The sequence below is a fragment of the Halichoerus grypus genome, chromosome 8, assembly GCF_964656455.1.
Source record: "Halichoerus grypus chromosome 8, mHalGry1.hap1.1, whole genome shotgun sequence".
Lineage (NCBI taxonomy): Eukaryota > Metazoa > Chordata > Mammalia > Carnivora > Phocidae > Halichoerus > Halichoerus grypus.
The window spans coordinates 68,891,909-68,912,499 of NC_135719.1; the positions used below are offsets into that span (position 1 = coordinate 68,891,909).

General features: G+C 38.0%; 1 protein-coding gene across 3 annotated transcripts in view; it reads left to right on the forward strand.

Moving 5' to 3' along the window:
* The window catches only part of TTBK2 (tau tubulin kinase 2), a 147,766-nt gene that overhangs the window by 88,035 nt on the left and 39,140 nt on the right, over window positions 1-20,591 (forward strand). For all 3 annotated transcript variants that reach the window (XM_036084591.2, XM_078079475.1, XM_036084592.2), the window contains 3 exons: window positions 6,664-6,729; window positions 10,131-10,223; window positions 10,842-10,967. In XM_036084591.2, the coding sequence (XP_035940484.1) occupies window positions 6,664-6,729; window positions 10,131-10,223; window positions 10,842-10,967 (285 nt within the window). The remainder of the gene's footprint in view (window positions 1-6,663; window positions 6,730-10,130; window positions 10,224-10,841; window positions 10,968-20,591) is intronic.

Sequence of the window (20,591 nt, forward strand, 5' to 3'; positions counted from 1 at the left end):
CTGGCATCTCACATTGGCCCTTTGTGTCTCAGCTCTTGCAATGCCATGTTTTCTCCTGCTGCTTCTTCCTACCATTCAGCTGAAACTCCCAGTGCCTAGGGCTATAGTGACCTACTTAACAAAACTTTTAAGTCTTTTTCTCTGTTACCATTCCACAACTTCAGCTATTTTCTTACTTCCATTGAGGGCTATATTACATAGTTCTCATGCTTTCTGCCCCTTTCCAGAGCCCCTCCCTTTGGTTAGCAATAGGCCTGGGCTCATGCCTACAGTCCTTCCCTTCTCCTGATAGATTTATTCTCCTGGGAGCTCATTTTGTCTCTGACATTCATCTCCTGAAGTTCACACTGCTCTGTCCTTGTAGTAGTCTTGTGGCTTCTCATTTGTTATTAAAAGAGTTTCCTCCTTGGTCTCCCTACATCCCCTTCCAGTCTCTTCTTTTTACCTCCAGAAGAGTAAGCATCCCAAGCACTTTATCAATCATGTCACTTTCCTACTTAAAAATTTTTGATGAATTCCATTTCCCTGCATGTTATAAACCAAACACCTCAATATGACATTCAAGGCCATCCTTGCTTAACCTGATTCCAACCTACTTTTCCACTATCTTCTCTCAAATTTGCTCCAGCCATATCAAACACTTTCCCTAACACACACAGTACTTTCCTCCCATTTTGCATTGCACACAGTGTTCTTTTTACATAAAGTGCTTTTCCTTCTCCCTGTTGTAATTCTTTCAGTTTTCATTTTAAAAAATTTATTTATTTGAGAGAAGCAAGAGAGCGAGCGAGCATGAGGGGGGGAGGGGCAGAGGGAGTGGGAGAGAGAATCTCAAGCAGACTCCTGCTGAGCATGGAGCCCAACTCAGGGCTTGATTTCACAACTCGGTCATGACCTGAGCCGAAATCGAGAGTTGGATGCTCAACTGACTGAGCCACCCAGGCACCCCCTTTTTCAAGGTCCAATTTGTTTTTTCTTTTTCATTTTCACTTAAATATCTAGGTATTTATTTTAGTAAAATGTGCTCTTAGGTTGTTAACCACTCTTACTTTTTTTCTTTAAAGATGTCTTTAAATACAATTTTTGAAGAGATATTTCTATAGTGCGAAAATAAGAAAGTAAAAATTCATCAAAGTTGGGGTACCTGGGTGGCTCAGTCGTTAAGCGTCTGCCTTCAGCTCAGGTCATGATCCCAGGGTCCTGGGATCGAGCCCCACCCACATCAGGCTCCCTGCTCCCCCTGCTTGTGTTCCCTCTCTTGCTGTGTCTCTGTCAAATAAATAAATAAAATCTTCAAAAAAAAATTCATCAAAGTTAAATACTTCTTTGAAAGACACTATTAAGCAAATGAAAAGACAAATCACAGACTGGGAGAAAAATATTTCAAAACACACATCTGACAAAGGACTTATATCCAGAATCTATAAACAATTCTCACAACTCAATAATAAAACAAATGAATAAACATGAGCAAAAGATTTGTATAGGCATTTCATCAAAGAAGAGATACTACAGATGACAAATAAGCACATTAGCAAATGGTGAACGTCTTTAGTTATCAGAGAAATGCAAATTAAAACCACAGTGAGACATCACTACACAGCAATAAGCCTAAAAACACAACTCTGAATGCTTGTGAGGGACAGAAATCAGAGGTTGCCAGAGACTGGGAGTGGAGGGGAAGGGATTGTGACTATACAGGGCTTTACGAGAACTCTTGGGGCGATAGAAATACTGTATACCTTGATTGCAGTGGTAGTTACATAACTATATCCCTTTGTTAAAACTCACAGAACTGTGTATACCTAAAGTATGAATTTTGCTGTGTGTAAATTATACCTTAATAAGCCTGACTTGAAAAGAATTAACAGATAAGCAGTGAAATAAATCTCTATTTCACCCCTGCTATCCCAAAGCCATTCATTTTCTATACTGCTCTTATGCCTTCCTCCAACCTTTAGGTAGCTATATTATTATTTCTTTAATGTATTCTTCCAGAACTTCTTCTTGCATATATAATACATATGAATGTATATTCTCATTTTTCTCTTTTTGATTCAAAAGGTAGCATGATGTACATTCTGCACTTGTCTTTTTTCCACAGTGTATCTAGGAGATCTTTCCATGTCAGGATATAGAGCTTCTTCATTCTTTTTTGCAGCTACAAAGTGTATTCTGTTACAAGCATGTATTGTAATTTATTTAATCAGTCTATTTATGAACATATTTGTGAACATATGGGTTACTTTCAGTCTTTTGCTATCACAAACATTAATGTAGTGAGTAAGTGTGATACATCCATTATTTTTGCACATATGCAAGTATATCTGTAAGATAACTTTCTAGAAGTGAAACGGCTTTGTCAAAGAGAATATATACATTTGAAATTTTGATAGATATTGCCAGATTGCCATCAATTAGGGAGGTTTCAAGAGATCACCTATTTTTTTTTTCTTTTTCAAATTTTTATTTAAATTCTAGTTAGTTAACATACACTGCAGTATTGGTTTCAGGAGTAGGATTCAGTGGTTCATCACTTACATACAACACCCAGTGCTCATTATAACAAGTGCCCTCCTTAATACCCATTACCCATCTAGCCAATCCCCCACCCACCTCCCTCCATCAATCCTCAGTTTGTTATATCTTTAAGAGTTTCTTATGGTTGGGGTGCCTGGGTGGCTCAGTCAGTTGAGCGTCCAACTCTTGGTTTTGGCTCAGGTCATGGTCTTGGGGTCGTGGGATCAAGCTCCGCGCCTGGCTTCATGCTTGGCGTGGAGTCTGCTTGAGATTCTCTGCCTCTCCCTCTCCTCCTTCTCCCACTTGTGCACGCTCTCTTTCTCTCAAATAAATAAATATAATCTTAAACAAAAAGTCTCTTATGGTTTGTTTCCCTGTCTCTCTTTCTCCCCCATCCCATATGTTGATCTGTTTTGTTTCTTAAATTCCATATGAGTGAAATCATATGGTATTTGTCTTCCTCTGACTGACTTATTTTCACTTAGCATAATACACTCTAGCTCCATCCACGTTATTGCAAATGGCAAGATTTCATTCTTTTTGATGGCTGAGTAATATTCCACTGTGTACATATACCACATCTTTATCCATTCATCAGTCAATGGACATTTGGGCTCTTTCATAGTTTGGCTATTGTTGATAATGCTGCTATAAACATCTGAGTGCATGTAACCCTTTGAACCTGTGCTTTTGTATCCTTTGGGTAAATACCTGGTAGGGCAATTACTGGGTCATAGAGTAGTTCTCTTTTTAACTTTTTGAAGAACCTCCAAGTGGGATTTATTCTTGAGCTCTAGGGGTGGTTCAGTATCCACAAATCAATCAACATGATACACCACATTAATAATAGAAAGAAGAAGGGGGGTGCGTGGGTGGCTCAGTTGGTTAAGCATCTGACTTTTGATTTCGGCTCACGTCATGATCTCAGGGTCCTGGGATTGAGCCCCGCATTGGCTCCTCGCTCAGTGGGGATTCTGTTTGTCCTTCTCCCTCTGCCCCTCCCCCTGCTTATGCTCTCTTTCTCTCAAATAAATAAATATCTTTTAAAAATAATAACAGAAAGGATAAGAACCATATGATCCTCTCAATAGATGCAGAAAAAGCATTTGATAATATACAGCATCCATTCTTGATAAAAACCCTCAACAAAGTACGTATAGATGGAACATACTTCAACATCATGAAGGCCATGTATGAAAGACCCACAGTTAATATCATCTTCAGTGGGGAAAAACTGAGAGCTTTTCCTCTACGGTCAAGAGATCACCTATTTTAAGGCCCCATTAAATGTTGCCTTATTCTTTATTTTTTTTTAAGATTTTTTATTTATTTATTTGAGAGAGAGAATGAGATAGAACATGAGAGGGGGGGAGGGTCAGAGGGAGAAGCAGACTCCCTGCTGAGCAGGGAGCCCAATGCAGGACTCGATCCCGGGACTCCAGGATCATGACCTGAGCCGAAGGCAGTCGCTTAACCAACTGAGCCACCCAGGCGCCCAATGTTGCCTTATTCTTAAGACTTTCTTCTTCAGCAGGACTTTTCCTTTTCGCTTCTCACCAAAGGGAACTAATGCTTACCACTCCTAGGCTTTCATAGCTCATTGTACCTTGCTAATGATATTAATTATAATCTGCTTTAAATTAGAATTAGTTGTATATATGGCTATTTTCCCCAGTTGGGTTGAGTTGTCTTTTCTGCTTTATATAAGGTGGCTGAATTTTCTTGACCTGGCATTATTTCTTTGATGAGTCGCATCAAGATCTTTCTAAACAGCTGGCTCAACCTTTCCATGGCAGAAGCAAAGTCAGGGGTACTCTTAACTGGAACAAGTCCCCTGGGTTTGTCTTGGCTAGAATCTATCTGGGGTCGGGGAGCATCTAGGTATCTGATTAATCGTGGACTGGGTCGCAGAGTGTGGTAATAGCTCTGGAGATTTTTATCCTGATAGTTACTGGAATGAAAATAACTGGGCACAAGTACATGCTATGAAAACATTTTTGTTAGTGAAGGCTCTTGTCAGGTAATGAATAAAAGTACAACCAGTGAAATGTTAGTGAAAAGGGTTGATAGTAGGCTTTCATATATAATCTTGTACATTCTTTGTCAAGACAAGAAATCTCTGATCTCAAAGTTCCGTCAAATTGAGAATATTAGATATTCCTGTTAGTTGTGATATCTTAGGAAAATATTGAGATCTACTGACTATGATTGTCAATGAATGGCAGCTAAGAAAAGGGATTTAAATATATCACAGGAACTTTTGATTATCGAGAGTTGTCATTAAATACAAAGAATATTTTTTAAATAGTTAAATCTTAAGACAAAAACAAAAAGAAGTAATTAAAAAGGGAATAGAAGGGCGCCTGGTTGGCTCAGTAGAGTATGTGACTCTTGATCTTGGGGTTGTGAGTTCAAGCACCATGCTGGGCACAGAGCTTACTTAAAAATGAAATGAAAAGGGCGCCTGGGTGGCTCAGTTGTTAAGCGTCTGCCTTCGGCTCAGGTCATGATCCCAGGGTTCTGGGATCGAGTCCCACATCGGGCTTCCTGCTTGGCAAGAAGCCTGCTTCTCCTCTCCCATTCCCCCTGCTTGTATTCCTGCTCTCGCTATCTCTCTCTCTGTCAAATAAATAAATAAAATCTTTAAAAAAAAAAATGAAATGAAAATTTTTAGAAAGGGAAGACAGAATTTCATGAAAGAAGAAATAAATAGAAAACTAATTTGAGCAGATAACACATAAATTACAAAAATGATCAAACGAAGGAAGAACACATAGACTGTTTATCTTATAGCATATGACCAGAATGATTCTGGTAACTAAAGATTTTTAAAATAACATTTGTTATAGTCTTTTTCTGACTATAAAAGTAATACATCTTAATTGAAGATAATTAGAAGTTACTGGGGGAAAAAATCTAATGAAAATTACTGGCTGTGATCATTTTCAGGTTTGTCAAGTTTTCATATTGAGCTGTGGTGCCATCCATGAGTCTTTAGGGTACTGAATTGATCCTTGTGAAGCAGTAGAGTGGAAACAGTGTATGATTTTAAGTCAAAAGACCTTGGTTGATGCTTGGTTTTATCATATACTAATTCTGTGTGTTCAGATAAATTTAGTTACCTCTCAGAGCCTGTTTCTATGTCTGTGAAATGAGCAAACCCAAGACCTTGCCATCACAGAGTTTATATTTCAGTGGAAGAAAATAGGCAGTGAACAAATAAGTAAAAGTTCAAATAAAATAATTTTATGAGAAAAAAATAAAGCAGAGTAAAAAAGAATGGAGTGGCATTGAGGGGGTGGGTAGTATTTTAGATTAGGATGATTAAGGAGTACTTCTCTGAGGAGGTGACATTTGAGCAGAGGGGTTAGTGTGGGGTAGAAGAGCTAGCCATTGGAGGTATGTGAAGAGATGGCTTTTCACTGGGGAGAATAGCAGAATAAGCTAGAAACACAGTTGGTTGTAGGAGAAACCATAAGTAAATCCATTTTGGAATGAGGCCAATGCCAAATCATGGAAATCTTGTAGGCCAAGTAAGAAGAGTTTGGACTTTATTCTAAGCTGAGCTCTCTAAGAACTGGGATCATGTATTATTCATGTTTGGATTTATTTCAGTACCTAGCATGTAATAGTTACCCAATAACTTGATTTATGAATATATGAATTGCATGCATAGGGAGGGATATAAGTTGCCATCATCGTCGAATTGAGTTTGAATGAAATAGCCAAGACATGAAGAGGTTGGCATCTTTACTTAGAGACTCTTTATGGTCTTACTGTAATTAAATGTAACCAGAGCCTGAATATTAGTGTATGTACTACAATGCTTGGCATGATTCTGGATATATGAAAGCATTTTAGTGTTTTCTAATGTACAGGATTTATTTGTCATAAATGCCACTTTATTTTAAAATGTAGGTACAAAAAATGGGACTCACTGATAATTAAAATGTTAATTTTTTTAACATGATTTAGAGATATTCTCTAATTTTCTGTAATTTCACAATAAAAAATTAGAAATTTAAGTAGTATTTTATTGTGATGGTAATGCATGTTTCTCCCATCTACTTCATGGGCTCAAGTGTGCTGAGTCTTTTGCTATTTGAAGCTTATTTTATTACTCTTTGCTTGGTTTTGTTGTAGCCTCGAGCTGTGGCAGGCTTTCGAGGGACAGTTCGTTACGCATCAATCAATGCTCATCGAAACAGGGTAGGTATCGGAACTAGAGTCATATCTACATAAGCATGCTAATTACTTGAATCAGAGTAACTTTTTTACATTAGAGTACACAAGTGTGGAAGGTGCTTGGGAGCAGACGGTAGGGTCTTAGTAATACTAATGTACCATAGTATGTATAGTAGATAATAGATGTATACAGCTGCATAAAAAAAGTTTTATTTGCCAGAAAAGATAATAGCTGTGTGTGTTTGTGTGTGTGTGTGTGTGTATAGGGAACCTTGTGTCCTTAATGAGGTATAAGTAGTAACAAATTTAATATTGAATTTTGAAGAAATAAAACATCTGTGTTCTAATCTTAAGAAGTTCTTTTGGGAATATCATACTTTCAATACCTAATGAAATACAGGGGTCATCATTTTATCTGTAGTATGCATCTAATCTGTGATATCTCTTCTCCATTAAACCTTTTCTTTTCATGAAGATTTCAAGTACAAACTACTTTAAAATTTTCATCTTTGTAAATTATACCTTTTGGGTTAAATTTTAAAGTCTCTCTCTCTTTTTTTTTTTTTACTTTGCTCCTTTTGTGCTTCTCTGATTTTTTTTTTCTCATTCTGAACCTTAATTATGAGTAGGAAAGGTGGGTATTTTATGGATTCTCAATCCTTGAACTTGGCTGGTTGGAGGTGAGAAATTTAACGTGTGATTCCTTGATAAAATAAAGAGAAATCTTTTCTTGATCTTACCTTATTCTTGTTCTGTGAAGCCAAAATTGCCTTAATGAAAATTTGACTAATGCTAACTATAGTAGGAAGAGAATGCTGTGGTCTTAATATGTTATGCTCCAGTTAATTTGGTTTCTAATAATATGATTATAAATTGAAAATAGGAAAAGTATTTTTATCAATGTATAATGTAGCACTCTGCCAAGGATTTCAGCTCATTTGGTTTGATTCAGTGTAATATTAAATTATGGCATCCAGTTAGGGTGCCTGCCTGGCTGGCTTAGTCAGAAGAGCATGTGACTTGATCTCGGGTTTGTGAGTTTGTGCCCCACATTGGGTGTAGAGATCACTAAAAATTAAATAAACTTAAAAAAATTTATGGCATCTAGTCAATTATTCTGTCTTGAAAAGAAAGTACTCTTATTTTCCAGATACATTCTTAAAAGCCTTTAAAATTACTAAGCTTTCTAATTCTATTTAAAATTTTGGTCAACATTGGAATCTTTGCGATAGGACACTCTTTCTGAGATAAGCATAAACATTTCCAGAGATCATAATAGCTGTAAAGGCATTTCCAAAATATCTAGTAGAAAGATTATATATTTTTACTTTCAGAAGAGATCTCCACAAATTAAAAAAAGTAAAAATACACTCCATTTCAATTTTTTGGGTACCTTAATCTTAAACTTTTAACATGAGTAATTCCCATACAGTATAGGACTTTTCAAAATACTTGAACTCTGTTCACTACATTGTTGTCCTACATTTCAGTCCTTTATTAATATTTGTTTTATCTCAATAATTTGAAGAAATTTTGTCTTCTGGTTCTATGGTTGCTATTGAGAAGATCTTTGTCCATTTAATTGTTGTTATTTTGTATTTAATTTGTCCTTTCTCTTTGACTGTTTTAGATATCTGCTCTTTGTCTTTGCTGTTCTACAGATAAGTTTTAATGTGCCTAGATGTGGATTTCTTTATAATTATTCAGTTTGGGATTTGTTGTGCTTCCTAAATCTGAACATTCATGTCTTTCATAGATTCTGGAAGATTCTCAGACATTTCTTCTTTAAATATTGCCTTTTTCCCTTTCTTTCTATACCTCTTTTTTCATACCTCAAATTGATACGTTAGATCTTCTTGTTCTGTCTTCCATGCCAGAAGTTCACACTCAGATTTTCTTTTTCTGTCTCTGTGTTGTGTTCTAGATAATTTCTTCAGATCTGTCTTCCAGTTCATTAATTTTTTTTCTGCTGTTTTTGATCAGCTTTCTAACCTATCCACATAGATATTGAATTTTTAATTTCTAGATATTCTTTTTGGTCCTTTTTGAAATCAAACTGGTCTTTTTATTTTTTTAGATAGGATATGGTTCCATTTTTTGCTTAAGCATTTTAAACATTTTAATTTTGTATTCTTTATCCTGTAATTCCATATCTGGAATTCTTGGATATCTAATTCTGCTGTATAATTTCTGTTGTCATTAGCTTATGATAGCCTGCTTCCTAATGTATTTTATACTTTTGAATAATGAGCCTATATTTTCTGGGCCTTTATCTGTAGGACTTCTGTGAGGCCTGAATTTAAAGGTGCTTTTATCTTTAGAGGATTTTCATTTGCATCTGTCATTACTACGGGACACGATCACCCAGAAAACAATTTCTGGATTTAGTTTCCCAGACCACACAAGTGGTATAAATTTAAACCCCAAATCTGAGTGAGGGGCAGGCCTATAGTAACAAATTTTCAGGGCAAATTTTTTAACCACTTACTTTATCCCTTTGATAGTGGTTAAATTTTACAGAAAAAAAACAATTATTGCAATATAATGTACATATCAAATATTGCACTAAAGATAGCCCTTTGAGGGTCCTAGCTATTTGGTGAGGGCCTAAGGGGAAGTGTCTCATTTACAACTCCTGTCTTGTGTAGGCTCAGTACTTTTACACCCGTCCCCTTCCTGATTGTTAAAACCCTGGTTGACAAAACCTGTAACAGGTGCCCCTAAAACCAAAGCTTCAGCATCAGCTTGCTTCTCTTGTTTCCAGCTTTCTTTTAATTTTGGCTCCTAGAATTTGCTTTCTTTTTTTTTTTAATTGTGGTAAAAAAATGTATCACATTAAATTTACCATGTTAACCATTTTCTTTTTCTTTTCTTTTTTTTTTTGAGTATAGTTGACACACAGTGTTACATTAGTTTCAGGTGTACAACACAGTGATGCAACAACTATGTATGTTATGCTATGCTCACCAATGTAGCTACCATCCACATTAACCATTTTTAAGCTCACAGTTCAGCAGTGTTAAGTATATTCACATTAGGGTGCAACAAAGTTCTAGAACTTTTTTCATTTTGCAACACTGAAACTCCATACCTGCTAAATGCTGATTCACCCTTCCCCTTTCCCCCAGCCCTTGGCAACCACTTTCCCTTCTTAATGAACTCATTTCTTAATTAACGGGCTGTTAATTACATTTCCAGCATTTCTGGGGTTTGGGGTTTCTTTGTAGCAAAAAGTACTTCATTATATCCATTCTGTTATGTAGATTGTTATATAGCTAGGTAGATATATTTACCAGATTTTATGGGAAATACATTAAACTTTTTAAGCCTAATAAGGTGAAACACAATGGTTAGGCCTTAGACAATGTAATATACTCAAAAGGAGTAGTAATGTAATGTGATTGAATTCTGTTTGGCTTATGAAGGAAATGGGAAGACATGATGACCTTTGGTCCTTATTCTACATGTTGGTGGAGTTTGTGGTTGGTCAGCTGCCTTGGAGAAAAATAAAGGACAAGGTAATTTTGGAAATGGAAATGGAAATATCAGTTTTGGTAAGGGAAGGAATAAAATTTTCTCCTGGGTAGACATAATGGATGAGAATATACTTATATATAAGAACTAAAATTAGGGTGATATTAAAGATCTAATTAATGTTATGATTTTTTTTCTATGTACATGGAGAATAGATACTCATTTAAGTATCTATTAAATCATCACTTCTGATTTGATTTCTAGCTTTCCCTCAGAGCTTTTCTTTTCCCGAGTTCTCCCTTTTTCTAAGTCACGTAAGCTTTTAAATTTTAATTGTTACATCATATTGTTTACTTTGAAAACTGTAAACGTGTGTTGACAAAGAAAAGTAGGCTAGATTTAAGATCAACTCTTTATTTTGGCAGACTGTCAGTTCACTGATGCAGAACTCTTTGTTACCATTTTGGTTATTCATTACAATCTTCCCTCCCTCCATAAAGCAGTGTGCATTAAGCTATTAGTAAGAGCTCAGTTCTTGCTTTATACTTAATTACTCACTATCTCATTCCCTAGTACATACCCTTGAGACTGTTACTGAGAGGCTGTTAATGTGTAGCTGCCAAGAGAAATTGACTTTGGTTCCTGTTCTCTTTACTTCCCAGGAGCAAGTAGGCTCTATTAAGGAGAGGTATGACCACAGGCTTATGTTGAAACATCTCCCTCCAGAATTCAGCATCTTTTTGGATCACATCTCCTCTTTGGATTATTTTACAAAACCAGACTACCAGGTAATCATCTTTCTGAGTTCTGTGGGTTAATTCTTCTCTCATTTAGTCTTTATCTTCACTTATTGTAGCTTTGAGGGTATTGTAAATGAGTATGGGCGGTCCCTAGAATATTATTTTAGTACATCCTGAGAAATGCAGTGAAATTGACTGATGAGGGCAGTGTGTGTGTGTGTTTCCTCCCTTCTGGATGGACGTACTTCATTAGAGTTTTAGGTTGGTTTATTATTGAACAGATTTTACTGTTCCTGCTGTGATTCATTTGGGGTATAGAACTGCTTATGGTTCAAATTATGTAAATCCTATAGCTAATTTGTTGACAAGAAGGAACTGTCCAGCTAGGTAATGTATCTGTCAAGGGCTTAAGGGCTGTAATATCATATGTTAATATGCTATGGAACAAAATCACTGAAGATTATTGGCTCCATTCTATCTGTGGTCAGTGAATCATTTCCTTAGGGTATCCATTCGTAAGGCCTTAGAAGGAATGACTAGGTTTACCACAGATTGCACCCTTAACCCCAACCAACTATATATCAGAAGATTCTGTTGCTCTCAGGGAGAAGTTAGAGCTTAATGCAAAATAATCACTACCTCTGAAGACATAAATGAAGCCACACATAGATTAAAACAGGCATACGTCATTTCATTGCACATTGCTTTATTGCACTTTGCAGATACTGCATTTTTTTACAAATTAAAGGTTTGTGGCAATCCTGCATTGAGCGAGTCCATCAGCACCATTTTTCCTGTCTCTGTGTCTCTGTGTTACATTTTGATAATTTTTGAAATATTTCAAACTTTTTTCTTATTGTTATATTTGTATAGTGATCTATAATCAGTGATCTTTGATGTTTACTATTGTAATTGTCTTGGGGTGCCATGAACCCTACCCATGTAAAATGGTAAGTTTTTTTTTTTTTTTAAGATTTTATTTATTTGACAGATAGAGACATAGTGAGAGAGGGGACACAAGCAGGGGGAGTGGGAGAGGGAGAAGCAGGCTTCCCGCTGAGCAGGGAGCCTGATGCGGGGCTCGATCCCAGGACCCTGGGATCATGACCTGAGCCGAAGGCAGATGTTTAACGACTGAGCCACCCAGGCGCCCCTAAAATGGTAAACTTAATTCATAAATGTTGTGTGTGTTCTGACTGTTCCACTGACCGGCCATTCCCCATCTCTCCCTCTCCTTGAGCCTCCCTATCTTCTGAAACATAATAATCTTGAAATTAGGTCAGTTAATAATCCTGTAATGGCCTCTAAGTGTTCAAGTGAAAATAAGAGTTGCATGTCTGTCACATTAAATCAAAAGCTAGAAATGATTAAACTTAGTGAGGAAGGCATGCCAAAAGCCAAGATAGGCTGAAAGCTAGGCCTCTTCTGCCAAACAGTTAGCCAAGTTGTGAATGCAAAGGGCAAGTTCTTGAAGGAAATTAGAAGTGCTACTCTAGTGAACACATGAATGATTTGAAAGCAAAACAGCCTTATTGCCAATATGGAGAAAGTTTTAGTGGTCTGAATAGAAAATCAAACCAGCCACAGCATTCCCTTATCCAGAACAAGGTCCTGAGTCTGTAATTCTATGAAGGCTGAGAGAGATGAGGAAGTTTCCAAAGAAAAATTTGAAGCTAGCAGAGGTTGGTTCATGAGGTTTAAGGAAAGAAGCCTTCACTGTAACATAAAAGTACAAGGTGATGCAGCAAGTTATCCAGAAGATCTAGCTTCTGAAGGTGGCTATACACTAAAAAAAGATTTTCAATATAGGCAAAACAGCCTTGTATTGGAAAAAGAGCCATCTAGGATTTTCATAGCTAGAGAGGAGAAGTCAATGCCTGGCTTCAAAGCTTCAAAGGACAGGTTGACTCTCTTGTTAGGAGTTATTGCAGCCGGTGACTTGAAGCTGAAACCAGTGCTCATTGACCATTCTGAAAATCTTAGGGCCCTTAAGAATTATGCTAAATCTACTCTGCCTGTGCTCTGTAAATGGGACAACATTACCCAGATGACAGCATATCTGTTTGCAACATAGTTTACTGAATATTTTAAGCCCACTGTTAGGACCTACTGCTCAGAAAAAAAAGATTCCTTTCAAAATATGATGGCTCATTGACAGTGCACCTGGTCACCCATGAGCTCTGTTGGAGATGTACAATGAGATGAATGTTGTTTTCATGCCTGCTCGCCACTACATCCACTCTGCAGCCATGGATCAAGATGTCATTTCAACTGTCAAGTCTAATTATTTTAGAAATAACATTTTGTAAGGTGATTGCTGCTGTAGACAGTGATTCCTCTGATGGATCTAGGCAAACTAAATTGGAAACTTTCTGGAAAGGATTTACCATTCTAGATGTCACTAAGAACATTGATGATTCATGGGAAGAAGTCAAAATATTATCACTAACAGAGAAGTTTGGAAGAAGTTGATTCTCACCTTCAAGGATGATTTTGAGGGGTCCAAGACTTCAGTGGAGGAAGTAACTGCAGATGTTGTGGGAATAGCAAGAAAACTAGAATGAGAAGTGGGGCCTGAAGACGTGACTGACTTGCTGCAATCTCAGGATAAAACTGTACTGGATGATGAGTACCTTCTTTGCTTCTTGAGATGGAATCTACTCCTGGTGAAGATGCTATGAAGACTGTTGAAATGACAACAAATGATTTAGAATATTCCATGAACTTAGTTGATAAAGCAGTGGCAGGGTTTGAGAGGGTGGACTCCAGTTTTGAAAGAAGTTCTGTAGGTAAAATGTTATCAAGTAGCATCACATGGAACAGAGAAATCACTTGTGAAAGGAATAGTCAATCAGTGTGGCAAACTTCATTGTTGCCTTATTTTAAGAAATTGCCACAGCCACCCCCTGTGTTCAGCAGCCACCATCCTGATCAGTCAGCAGCCATCAGAATCAAGGCAAGACCCTCCACCAGCAAAAAGATTACCACTTACTGAAAGCTCAGATGATGGTTAGCATCTTTTAGCAATAAAGGATTTTTAATTAAGGCATATATGTTGTTTTTTTAGACATAATACTATTGTATGGGATAATGTAAACATAACTTTTATATGCACAGGAAGCCAAAAAAGTAATTTAACTCACTTTATTGCGATATATGCTTTCTTGTGGTGGTCTGGAGCTGTGCCTGTAAAAATGATGAATTAGTTTATCATTTTTATCTACAAAGTACAATACATAGACTTTACTGTTAAAGTTTTACATTCTACAGTGTTGTCAGTTTGCCCAGTCAAATGACTATAAACAGCAGAGTAAACTTATTTGTATATATTAACTATTTCGGTGTGAAATGGCAGCTTTTGTATAAGATATAAATAGGATATAAAGCAGAGAGGCCGGGGGCATGTGGGTGGCTCAGTTGTTAAGCATCTGCCTTCGGCTCCGGTCCTGCGATTGAGCCCCGCATCGGGCTCCCTGCTCAGCGGGAAGCCTGCTTCTCCCTCTCCCACTCCCCTTGCTTGTGTTCCCTCTCTCACTGTGTCTCTCTCTGTCAAATAAATAAAATCTTTAAAAAAAAAAAAAAAAAGCAGAGAGGCAGCATACAGTCTTGGGTCCTTAGAGATCTTAAGTGAGTGAGTTTCTTTCCTATATGGCTATTTGTGTTAACAACTGTGTTAATAACTATAGACTCTAACAAATGGAGAAAGTACATTGTATACAAGGCGTTTTGGAGTATGTTCTTATATTTACATTTCATATGTATTTCTGAAATGCACAGAGTTCATATTACCTATAATAAAATAATGAAATTAAACCTATAATGCTAGATTCAGGAAGAACTGGCAAATATTCCAACTTTCCCACCTTAGGTGCAAAAAATTTTTTATTGATCAAGTATGCATGGGAGCATAAGAGTTGGGGAAACAAAAAATTTTTATCACATTCACCACTTAGTTATGTCTGTAATCTAAAGAAGACTATTGTGAGGGGCCCTTGGGTGGCTCAGTTGGTTAAGCATCTGCCTTCGGCTCAGGTCATGATCCCAGGGTCCTGAGATTGAGTCCCGAATCCGGCTTTCTGCTCAGTGGGGAGTCTGCTTCTCCCTCTGCCTGCCGCTCCCCATGCTTGTGCTCTCTCTCTCTCTCTCTCTCTCTCTGTCAAATAAATAAATAAAATCTTTAAAAAAAATAAGTTGCACATGGCCAACATCTCATCCAATAGCCTGCTAGTGCTCACTCTGACAGTAAATGTAGAGAGGAGCTGTTTTGCTCTTTACCAGGAATCTTTTATGCATGTCTCAATTAGAATAATGGTTGACACTTGCTTTTGAAAAGTGTTAACGGTGTTTTGGGAAATTACATCCAAGTTTATCAGTACTTAGTATTTATGTACAAGTGTGTCTTCCCAGCTGGCTTTTAAGTTCTGGAAGTACAACCATGTCTTCTTTTTTTATCCCACACTATCCTCACACTGTGCCTGGCACCTAAATTTTCAACAAATGTTAGGAAAATGGAACTGAATCTTAGTTTGCCTAACAGTCTCCTACTAAGGAAATCTAAGAAAAATCAACTTGTGAGTGCATAAATACTGTTTTCTCTCTGTTAAACTAAACTAGGTGAAGCTATCAGAATTATAACCAAGATTGAAACAGAGATCTTATTATGAATATTGTTTTTATGATTAGATTCTGAAAGAGTATAACAACTATAGGAGACAAAAAGTTGCCAGGCCATGAATCTTCTCAGGTTAATAAAATTGTGTAGATTTATATACACGCACACGGAAACACACACATGAGGGCATGTAAAACTGGTGAAATTTGATAAGCTCTGTGGACTGATAGTACCCATGTCACTTTCCTGGTTTTGGTACTCTACTCTAGCTGTTTAAGACGTTACTATTGGAGCACACTGGGTGAAGAGGATTTCTCTTACTATTTTTGTAATTTTCTGTGAATCTTTAATTATTTCAGATTAAAAGTAAAAAAAAAAATGCTGGGCCAACATTTTCAGAAATGTGTAGATAGTGATTAAAAACATTCAATTCTGGGGCGCCTGGGTGGCTCAGTCGGTTAAGCGTCTGCCTTCGGCTCAGGTCATGATCCCAGGGTCCTGGGGTCGAGCCCCGCATCGGGCTCCCTGCTCAGCGGGAAGCCTGCTTCTCCCTCTCCCACTCCCCCTGCTTGTGTTCCCTCTCTCGCTGTCTCTCTCTCTCTCAAATATATCAATAAAAAATCTTTTAAAAAAAATAAAAATAAAAACATTCAATTCTGTTGTGGCCACCTTATAATTTAAACACTCCTTTTTAAAGTGTTTTGAGAAAGGAACATGTCTCTGAGGAGTGTGTAGGAAGATCTTACCCTTGAATTCCACCACAAGACTCCACTGGTAGGTGACACAGTTACTAGTTAATGGGAAACTAAGATAGCATCAGATTGGATAAAGAAGAACCCTTGGTGCCTTTGCACATTAATTGTCACAATAATGACACCCAGCAGTGTCACAGTAATACCTGAGTAGTGTTATTATTCCCATTTTATGGAGATGTAGTTTAGACCTGTTGCCTGGGAAAACTCGTGGTGCTGGAAGTGGTGTCTGAACCCAATTTCTGACTCATTCAAAAAAGTCCAAATACTTGCCATTTTTCACCATCTTACCTTTGGAGAGGTGGCCACAAACACGACAGCCATTGTGAAATAAATATTACCATGACTGGTTCATGAAAATGCAGTAAAAGAATTAAAGTTACATGAAGAGTTACTAGAAATCTTTGTCAGTGATTAATAGAATCATGTGATCCTGACGTAAGAACATAAAAGTATATTTACTAGAGTGTCCCAGTTATGTTAAGCATTGTTTAGCAAGTTGAGAAGACTAATAAAACCCATAAATACCCACAATGTTGGGGAGCCTGAAACTAAAATGTGTCTATCAGCCAGTTCATACAGTGTGCCACAACATCGCTAAAATCAGAGGTTATGATAGAGCAGAAATCCAAAGCTGACCAAGCTTCTTATAATCTTGTTACATCGACTTTCCAGGTTTAGGAGTGGGACTGTTTAAGCAGAGGTTACATCAAAATGCAGCAGGTTTGCCTCTTGCTTCGGGGGACTTAGCTGTTGTAGGATTACCCTGACTCTGATGACATTGGAGTTAATTTTCTCAGAAGGCATAGCTGGGTTGTTAGGGAAACAAAAAAATCAGAGGTTGAGCTAGAGAGTAACAAGGGGGAACCTCACATAAATTAGAGGGCCAGAGGAGATCTCTCTATTTCTTTTGTTCTGTGCCTTCCATCCTTCTACCTCCTGCTGCTGGTCTCTGGTATCACCATCTTAGTAACACACTTTTTTATCTGAGGCCCAGTGGCATATGCTACATTTTCTAAGACATACAAAAATACTGTGATAAATGTAAGAAAATAATTCATGATAAAAGGACATCTGGCATAAAAACTGTTGAGGATCCATTCCCGTGGCAGCCCAGTGCGGGCAGCGCACTTAGTGGCAGTGGTGTAAGGGCTCACACAGCAGGGCAGGTGCTGCCTCATGCATAGGGGCTCCCTCTTTCAGGGGGCATGCAACTCGCTCTGTGGGAACCTCCATTTCCGGAGTCAGCAGAGAAGGTCAAGGTCTGCCACTTCTCTTCCCATATGCTGGGTCTCAATCCATCCTCCTTTCTTGTGTGTTTTCTAAAGCCCTCTAACTTTGACTTAAGTCAACAAAAAAATGACCAAAACAAAAATTCCCCGGTTTTATAACCATGCCTTTTTCAATTCCTTTGATCTTTTTAGTTTCCTTTTCTCCGTTTATTATTTTTTTTATATGGAATGTTTCAATAAATATATTTATTTATTTATTTATTTTTAAAGATTTTATTTATTCACTTGAGACACAGAGATAGAGAGAGAGAGAGAAAGCATGAGCAGGGAGAGAGGCAGAGGGAGAGGGAGAAGCAGGCTCCTTGCTCAGCCAGGAGCCCAATGTGGGGCTTGATCCCAGGACCCTGGGATCATGACCTGAGCCGAAGGCAGACGTTTAACCATCTGAGCCACCCAGGTGCCCTCTTTCAATAAATATTATCACAAATATTTGTTCTGAAAATGTTTTTAGAGTCACTAAAGGTTCTGCACGCATAATTCTTTTATTTTTTTAATTTAATTTTTTATTAACATATACTGTATTATTTGTTTCAGGGTTACAGGTCTGTGATTCATCAGTCTTACACAATTCACAGCGCTCACCATAGTACATACCCTCACCAGTGTCCATCACCCAGCCACCCCATCCCTCCCACCCCCCTCCACTCCAGCAACCCTCAGTTTGTTTCCTGAGATTAAGAGTCTCTTATGGTTTGTCTCCCTCTCCGGTTTCATCTTGTTTCGTTTTTCCCTCCCTTCCCCTACGATCCTCTGTCTTGTTTCTCAAATTCCTCGTATCAGTGAGATCATATGATACATGTCTTTCTCTGATTGACTTATTTCACTCAGCATAATACCCTCTAGTTCCATCCACGTTGTTGCAAATGACAAGATTTCAATTTTTTGATGGTTGCATATTCCATTGTATATATATACCACATCTTTATCCATTCATCTGTTGATGGACATCTAGGCTCTTTCCATAGTTTGGCTATTGTGGACATTGCTGCTGCAAACATTGGGGTGCAGGTGCCTCTTTGGATCACTACATTTGTATCTTTGGGGTAAATACCCAGTAGTGCAATTGCTGGGTTGTAGGGTAGCGCTATTTTCAAGTTTTTGAGGAACCTCCATACTGTTTTCCAGAGTGGCTGCATCAGCTTGCATTCCCACCAACAGTGTAGGAGGGTTCCCCTTTCTCCGCATTCTTGCCAACATCTGTTGTTTCCTGACATTAACCATTCTGACTGGTGTGAGGTGGTATCTCATTGAGGTTTTGATTTGTATTTCCCTGATGCTGAGTGATGTTGAGCACTTTTTCATGTGTCTGTTGGCCATTTGGATGTCTTCTTTGCAGAAATGTCTGTTCATGTCTTCTGCCTGTTTCATGTTTGGATTATTTGTTCTTTGGGTGTTGAGTTTGTTAAGTTCTTTACAGATTTTGGATACTAGCCCTTTATCTGATATGTCATTTGCAAATATCTTCTCCCATCCTGTCGGTTGTCTTTTGGTTTTGTTGACTGTTTCCTTTGCTGTGCAGAAGCTTTTTATCTTGATGAAGTCCCAATAGTTCATTTTTGCCCTTGCTTCCCTTGCCTTTGGCGATGTTCCTAGGAAGAAGTTGCTGCGGCTGAGGTCGAAGAGGTTGCTGCCTGTGTTCTCCTCAAGGATTTTGATGGATTCCTGTCTCACATTTAGGTCTTTCATCCATTTTGAGTCTATTTTTGTGTGTGGTATAAGGAAATGGTCCAGTTTCATTCTTCTGCATGTGGCTGTCCGATTTTCCCAACACCATTTGTTGAAGAGACTATCTTTTTTCCATTGGACATTCTTTCCTGCTTTGTCAAAGATTAGTTGACCATAGAGTTGAGGGTCCATTTCTGGGCTCTCTATTCTGTTCCATTGATCTATGTGTCTGTTTTTGTGCCAGTACCATACTGTCTTGATGATGACAGCTTTGTAATAGAGCTTGAAGTATGGAATTGTGATGCCACCAGGTTTGCTTTTCTTTTTCAACATTCCTCTGGCTATTCGGGGTCTTTTCTGGTTCCATACAAATTTTAGGATTATTTGTTCCATTTCTTTGAAAAAAGTTGATGGTATTTTGTGTCTTCCTCATTTCTTTCATGAGTATTCTATAGTTTTCTGAGTACAGATCCTTTGCCTCTTTGGTTAGATTTATTCCTAGGTATCTTATGGTTTTGGGTGCAATTGTAAATGGGATCGACTCCTTAATTTCTCTTTCTTCTGTCTTGTTGTTGGTGAATAGAAATGCAACTGATTTCTGCTGCACTCATAATTCTAAGATAGGTTCCCCACCACCATCACCTAGCAATGCTCTGGGCATCAGCCAGGTATCCTGCAATTCAACTTACATTTGACACTACCCACCCAGAGATAGATGGCATCAAATTCCACAGGTTAACAACTCAATCCCAGAAGACCGCCTCCACTTCAGATGTCAATCCCAAGTCCTGGTTGTCACCTGTACTTCTGACTGACCTATGACTATAATTCAGAGGTTCCCACAACCCCTTCCTTGCCTTTGATTAATTTGTTAGAGTGGCTCACAGGACTTGGGAAAACAGTTTTCTCACTAGATTAGTGATGTATTACAAAGGATATAACTCCAAAAAAGCCAGATGGAAAAGATGCATAGGGCAAGGTATGAGGAAAGGGTGTGGAGCCTCCAAGCCCTCTCTGAGGGCACCACTCTCTCAGCACCTCCATTATATTTACCATCCAGGAGCTCTCCAAACCCCATCCTTTTGGGTTTTTATGGAGACTTCATTATATAGGCATGGTTGATTAAATCATTCACCTTTGGTGATTGATTTCAACTTCTAGCCCCTCTCCTCTTTCCTGGAGGCCATGGGATAGGACTGAAAGTTCCAACTCTCTAATCATAGGGTTGGTTCCTCTGGTGACCAGCCCCTATCCATAGGTGCTTTCCAAAAGTCACCTCATTAACAAAAACCCAGTTGTGGTGGAAAGGGGCTTGTTAGGAATAACAAGAGAGCCATTTTACCTTTATGGC